This window comes from Leopardus geoffroyi, chromosome D2 (genome assembly GCF_018350155.1).
Source record: "Leopardus geoffroyi isolate Oge1 chromosome D2, O.geoffroyi_Oge1_pat1.0, whole genome shotgun sequence".
Taxonomy (NCBI): Eukaryota; Metazoa; Chordata; class Mammalia; order Carnivora; family Felidae; genus Leopardus; species Leopardus geoffroyi.
This window is the reverse complement of record NC_059334.1, coordinates 24,904,864-24,911,977: the sequence shown is the minus strand read 5'-3', so window position 1 is coordinate 24,911,977 and position 7,114 is coordinate 24,904,864. Positions and strand designations below refer to the sequence as shown.

The 7,114-nt window shown below is 45.4% G+C and overlaps 1 protein-coding gene across 1 annotated transcript; it reads right to left on the bottom strand.

The window, feature by feature from the left end:
- Positions 1–984: 984 nt before the first annotated feature.
- ADO (2-aminoethanethiol dioxygenase) lies at positions 985–6,029 on the bottom strand. The gene has a single exon (XM_045437543.1). The coding sequence runs from the start codon at positions 3,238–3,240 to the stop codon at positions 2,428–2,430; it is 813 nt and encodes a 270-aa protein (XP_045293499.1). The 5' UTR covers positions 3,241–6,029; the 3' UTR covers positions 985–2,427.
- Positions 6,030–7,114: the final 1,085 nt, after the last annotated feature.

Sequence of the window (7,114 nt, the reverse complement as noted above, 5' to 3'; positions counted from 1 at the left end):
CTATATCGCAGTAATATACGGAAACGCAAGAGCAGCACATGAAGTCAGTCATGACGAACAGTTTAAGCGCAGAGGTGCCAGGTTTTGCTGCACGACATTTTGTCTTTGTAGTAAGAATATTCTTCTTAGTGGCTAAAACAAGTTCTGTTTTCACCATTAATTTACTCAATATATTAGTGAACCACAAGTTTCACTGTCCTTACTGAACTAAATTAGAGAGATACCATATTGCTATTTTGGCCTGCAACAATTTCAGTTCTTTTGAAAAGCACCTTAGTTTTTTTTCATTCAGCTTGTTTGCACTTGAGAACTTTAAAACTTTTCACAATAAAGTTTGGAAAAACAATTCCTTCTTGCTTACTGTTCTATTGCTAGAATGTTTTTGTAGTTTTAATGCATTCTAGGGTGTATTATAGCATATACATCACTGTCAATAATTTTATAAATTCATCAACTTTTTGCTATAATTCAGAACGGGTAGGCATGTAATTGATAACCACATTCATTACTGTGCTATTAAAAAACCCATTTTGTGAACAGTTTTTCTAAGAAAATCATCATTTGCATATCTAGGATTTAGTTTTAAATTGAATGGCATTATGAACTGCTTCAAACTGCCCCAAGGCATATTAAACTATAGCATCATGTGAAGCCACCATAAAACGTTAGCAACCTTGGAGGAAAGGCTTGGCATTATGCCTGTTTCAGGTTTTACAAGGGTGGCATTTCACATGGAATAAGCATCTTTTTTGTTTAAAAAAAAAATCAAGAATTTGCTTTCTTAATCTATTTAAAAAATTGGGAACAAATATTCCTTCACTCTGGGCCACAGTAACCCAGTATGCATAAAGAGGCAAAGGCACATACTGTCTCTCCAGTGTCAACACTTTCCACCAATAGCAAGTCTCCCTTTATTACATACAGACCTTAGAACTCGATTGCCATTTGGGCAAGTCAATCAAGAGGGCTTAGACAACAGCTGGGCAGATTTTAATGTGTTTATTTCTACAGTTTGTTTTTATTAAAAGTGTTGTGAAAAAGGAATCCTATAAATAGTAAAAAGAGGGAAACAATAGTGCTCCATAGCCTGAAGCAAATGGTGTAAATACATTTGTAAACAAGGTAAAGTTGCTGAGCTTACCGAAAGGACAAAAATAAAACTAGTTACAGATAGCACAACTGTTTAAGAGGTTGGTTAGTGTTTTGTCCTTCATTCTGGTGCCCTAAAATGGCCAGGAGTATAGGTAATTCTCTATTCTGTAGCCTTGATCATGTGTGCCTTCTCTCTTCCTATAGAAACCACACCAGATGAGGCAAGCTCTGGCTCACTACTGTTGGGAGAACACTGCCATCAAAACAACACAGCTGGAACCAGCAGCCTTCTGGAACATTAGAGCTCCTGAGAATTTGAAACAGTCATCAACATTTTTCTCTATTTTTGCAGGAAAATACTGGAAGTAAACAGGGGCATGGAATTCAACAACTGGCTAGAAGTGTTTTACATTCAGTTGTTTGGAAGCATGGCGATTCAGCTCCTTTGAATCTTCTGGTTAGAAAACCCAGAATTAACCTATCGCCTCTTAAAGCTCACGAAGACCCTCCCTCCAAAATGAAAAAAGTCATTTGAAGGTAATATAGTTTTTGCATTAAAGGTGAATCTGCAACAAGAAATCTGCTTAACTCCCAGATCTGGAGACTCAAGGGGACAATAAGCTCTAGGTGATCATCTGTCACTGAGATATGCAGGCGCTGGATTTCTTGGTAGATGCTGCCAGAGTAAACCAGATGTGGCTACCGGGCAAGAGGAGGAAAGAAAACAAATCTTGTCCTCTACATGCATAGTTATGCTTTGGGGGTGATACTCCAACTCTGGAAAAATGATCTAATTTTCACTTTACATAGTAGCTCATCTTGTTAAACCTAGTTTTTACCAGTGACTTGAACTAAAAACAATTCAAACCACTGGGTCATGCAATCAATAAATTAGAATTATAGCAATAAGGAGTAAAAGGGACATAGGTGGAAAACAAATCCTATTTACCCGGGGTAGGGGGTGTGGGGGCTTTTAGTGTATTTTGTATAGTATAAAGAACAGAGAAAAGACTATTTTCATTATGGCTTTAGGATGGAAGCGCTTCAGATAGTCCCCTGCCCCCCTTTCCCCCAAATCAAAACCCCAATGGCAGTGACAGAGCCAGGAAACAACCTAGTCTACTAGCCTTCCCCGCCCCTTAACCCGACCCCGCGGCTGCACTCCAGTCGCCAGTGCTTCCCACGGCTCCGGAGAAAGCAGCTACAGCCCATTCCAGTAGATCCAAAGCCCAGGCCTGCGGGTAGGGAGAGAGCCCTTATGGTGGGTCGAGGGTAGCCAGGCCCAGATGTGAACAGGGCACGTCTTCGCCCCACGGCAACCGGGCGCTGGCGGCTTCAAGGGAAGACCTTGGGACCTGGATAGGGCTCCCCCTCGCACCAGAAGTCATCGGCTTGAGGGGTCTCCAGGAGCCACACCTCTCGGGGCAGGTCGCAGGCCGAGCCGGAGAGCTCCTTGTCCCTGACAGGCTCCAGCACCCGGTAATAGTGGCAGTCCCGGCCATCGTCCGGGTCATAGGGCGGGGCCAGAATGTCCAGGAAGGCGGCGGGCCCGTCCACAGCGTCGATCTGGTGCAGGTTGTCCTGGTGTGGGGTGAGGACGCAGGGGCCGCTGGCCTCGGTGTACTCGGCCCTCGAGCGCAGCACGCCCAGCCGCACGGCGTCCCGCTCCCGGGCTTTCAGCGGCGGCTCGAACTGCTGCTCTGGCGGCGGGGCCCGTGGCCGCTGCCCGCCGCCCGCCTCCAGCTTGTCCATGCAGCTGATGCGCACTGTGCCGTAGAGCACCTTGAGCATGCCGTGCATGCCCGGGTGGTCATGAAGCGGAATGGACGTGCCGCTCTTGAGCAGGAACACGCCGAGGCTGAAGCCGTCGGTTTCGTAGATGTGCATATAGGTGACCGGTGGTAGGTTGGGCGGCAACGGCTGCACCGTGGCCTTGCGCGGGGCGATGTTCAGGTCCTCCGCGCGGACTTGGGTCAGCAGGTTCTTCAGCTTGCTCAGGTTCTCCGGGAAGCCCTGAGGCATAGGGGCCTCGGAGCCCGGCGCCGCGCCGTGGTCGGAAGCGCTGCGGCAGCCCCCGCTGCCCCGGAAGGTGAGACACGCCTGGCGGGCGATCCGTTGGATCAGGGAGGCCATGTTGTCTCGGGGCATGCTCGGCTGATCCTCTGCGTGTCGAGGCTGGCCCCCGCCGCCCCCTGCTTTCCTCCGCCCCTTGCGGTCTCCGGTGGCCGCCACGGCTGCCAGCAGCCCGGGGCGAAGCGAGAGGCCCCGCAACTACCGGTCTTACGGGCGCGCGGCACCGCTGCCGCCAACCTCAGCAGCCTCGCGCCCGCAACGGCCCGGTGCACCCGCCCCGCGCCTCCGGCGAGCGCGCACGCGCACGACCCACGCGCCGCACTCACGCCAGAGGAGCAGGTACCGGCCGCGCGGACGGTGTAAGGCTTTGCGTTACGCCCGACGTTCCATTCAAGCAGCCCACACCTACGACGGTGGCCGGGCGCGCTGGCCGCCTTACAGAGCATGCTGGGACTTGTAGTCCGATATTACGGATGAACTCTGACAGAGTTTCCTTTGCCAGCTGGAAAAGGAAGGATTGGATTTGTTTCTTATAAAGAGCCTTTCTTTAACTGTTTCAAGGTATTTGCTTGTTTGAGAAGAAGGTGAATTGGGACGCAAGAGAAGTAGCCAGTTAACTACAACTCCCGGCACCCTCAGCAGGCCGGAGTGGCGCACTTCCGGCAGCTGGCCTGAGGCGTGGTGGAGGCTCTTGGCCATCGCTAGGAACGGGGCAAGAGGGTCGTTAACCTTTCTGGCGCCGGTCGGCCTGTTCACAGCCAGGGTCGCTCTTCTCTGGCGCCTACCTTTGGGAAGGAGGCTGTTGAGTTAACTTCATGTCTTCCTGGCCACCTAGGCAGCACAGTCTACCCACGGGGATTACGGGACAGCACTTTCGTAATTTTCCAAGTTTCTTGGGAGATGAGAGGGTCGAGGCCGTCCCTAGCGATCAGGATTCCTGTGCACAGCCGTCCCCAGCTGTTGTTTGCATCAGGGTGTGATGACGCTGCTCTTCCGGTTAAAGAGCCGGATAGTTTTGCTGGGATTCGAGAGGCCATTTGCTGTGGCCAAGGATTGTGTATACTAAAGGTTATTAAACCATGGTTTGCCTGAGAAGCACCTGGTTGTAAGGGGGAGGTAGGGAGGAGCTTAAAAAAAATACAAATTACTGGTTGTCGTGTAGAAACTGATTCACTAGATGATTCTGGGGCATTTTACGAGAAACAATGGTGTGCGAGAACGAGGCACGCTCTCGATCATCACCTTACCCTGAGTTTAAAATCCTTTTGGGCTTCCAAAGCTAAACATGAGTTTTTTGCTCATTTTGTGATTATAGTGGTTCCATAAATCCTCTCCAGCTAAAAAAGGCATGCTTTTTTAGTGGGCTGTGTAACCTATCTAATGAACACTTGATATATGCGAGGCAATATTATACTATTTAATCCTCATAGCAACTCTTAAAAGATGGGCTCTGTTATTAATCCCAGTTTGCAGATGAGCGAATAAGTTGCTCAAGGATAGTAATCAGCAGGGCCTAATCAGTAGTGAAGAAAAAAGTACAGTTTTACAAAAAAAAGTTTGAGTTGGTATTAAAAGCACTAAATGTGGAGTTAGGAAATTGTTTTTTCCAACCTGTTGTGCTAATAACAAGTTGTATGTTTTAGGCGGATCGTACCCTTTCGGTCCTCAATTTATTTACTTGTAAAATGTTGGGGTTAGGAGAACAGTCCTTCTGAACACTAGTTACTCATCAGAAGCCCCTGGGAGCTTTATAAAAATAAAGATTTGGAGGTCATACCCCAGAGATTGTGATACAGAAGAACTCGTGTGAAGCCTAGATTTTTTTTTTTTTAAAGATGCTATGCAAGTGATTCTTAATTTTCAGCCCAGTTTGAGAATCACTGCTAGATCTGTAAATTCTGAAGCAGTTCTTAATATTTGGTGATTTTGATTAAGACAGTGATTATTTGCTTTGGAAAGGACTCCTAATATTTGCTTTTCAGATTGCCATGCCATTGTTAAGGTATTTAAATTGTACTGTCAAAGTTCATCATGTAATGAAATCCCATGCAGTCTTTTTCTAAATTTTCTTTTAATATTTATTTTTGAGAGACAGAGACAGAGCGCGAGTGGGGGAGGGGCAGAGAGTGAGGGAGACACAGAATCAGAAGCAGCCTCCAGGCTCTGAGCTGTCAGCACCTCAAACCCACAAACTGTGAGATCATGACCTGAGCTGAAGTTGGATGCTTAACTGACTAAGCCACCCAGTCTTTTTCTGAAGTGAGGAATATTTAATTTAAGAGAAAGAATCCCTGTCTTTATTTACAAATCTGGATTTCTATTTACTGGTTTTGCTTTTATTAAGATATAATTAGTGGGAGATATAGATAGACTCGATAGAACTGAGTCTTTAGTAACATATAGATGTATTTGATTTTCAAATCTATCACTTCTTGATAGTTACCTATACTTATTTAACTGAAACTCATATAAAATGGGATAATAAGAGACGTGTAGAAATGCCATAATAGCTTATGGAACATAGTAGCTATCCTATAATAATAGCTATTATTATGGTTTTTAAATGGTTAAAAGCAATTTAAAAAGTAGTTAACACCAATGAATTTAAATAATACTCAGCAAATATTGAGGTGGAATTTGACTTGAGAATCAATTTCAAGGTAGAGATAAAAACATTTTATTGGTTAAACCATTTACCTGGTGATGCCATCCTTCAGGTCCTTGCTATTATTGTTTGGCGAAAGAGTTGAAAATTTTCAAAGACTGGTTGTATCAGAATAACTTGGGGACATTTGTTGAAAGTGCAGATTCCTAGATCCTGTCTATACCTACTGAATCTGAATCTTTTGCACATTAAAAGTTTTAATAACTACTGAGTGTCCACAGGGTATATAGTACTTTTTTTAGGCCACAGACAGGCTGCCTCCATAATTCCTTTTGATGCTGTCCTTAAGAGCTGCACTAATGGATGAGGTCAATCCTAAGAGCTTTTGCCTTTAAGAAGCACTTCACTTGACCTGCACCACTGCCAGTAGCATTGGGTGAGTAGGTTTCTATTACCATTAGTGTCCTTTTTTATGCTCCTTGTTCTGTTTTCCTTTGTGTTGGAGCAAGCAAAGTGAAGATCAAAAGAAAGTCAAAAAAGGGAACAAAGGAGAAGTGACAGTGAACAAGTGATAGAAATACAAGACAGACACAAGATTTTGGAAAAGTTTGGGATGGACAGAATCTATCATTTGATAGATTCTGGATACCAGGCATTGTGCTAGGTTTTGGGGTTTCAGCAAGGAATATCTGCTTTTGCAAGGAATTTACCTGTGTGTGTGTGTGTATTTTGGGGTGGAGGTCGTTACCCAGTATAAATCAGTGAGCAGCATAATTTCAGACATAGATAAAACTTATGAAGACAAAACAGGATGATAGGATGGTGTGATATTTGTGTGTGTGTATGATGTGTTACTTTAAACTGGGTTGTCAGGGGTGATCAGAAGGTAACATTTGAGCTGCTCCTGAATATTAAGGAATCAGCTATGGAACAATGTGGGGTCAGAACATTCCAAGACCAGGAAACAGCCTTAAGGTTGTTAACCAGGGTATAGGATATTATGACTTTGACTCATTGGGAAGGAGCTTGGTATAACTGGGGACAAGAATGAAGGGCTATGAGATTCCTGCAGGGAGATGAAGTTGGGGAGGTAGGCAAGGGCCATATTTTATAGGCCTTCTAGGACATGGTTAGGGGGTTATGGGAATTGAGGCCCATGATGGGGAGGTGGATTTTGTCACAAGTAAGTACAGTGAGCTTTTGGAGAGCTTTGGTCAGGAGAATGACTTATCTGTTTTACATTTCTGAGAGACTGGTGGGGGAAGTGTGTAACAGCAAAGAAACCTTGATTGGAGGCCGTAATCCAGAGGAAAGACAAGAACTAGTGTAAAGATTGGGAATCTG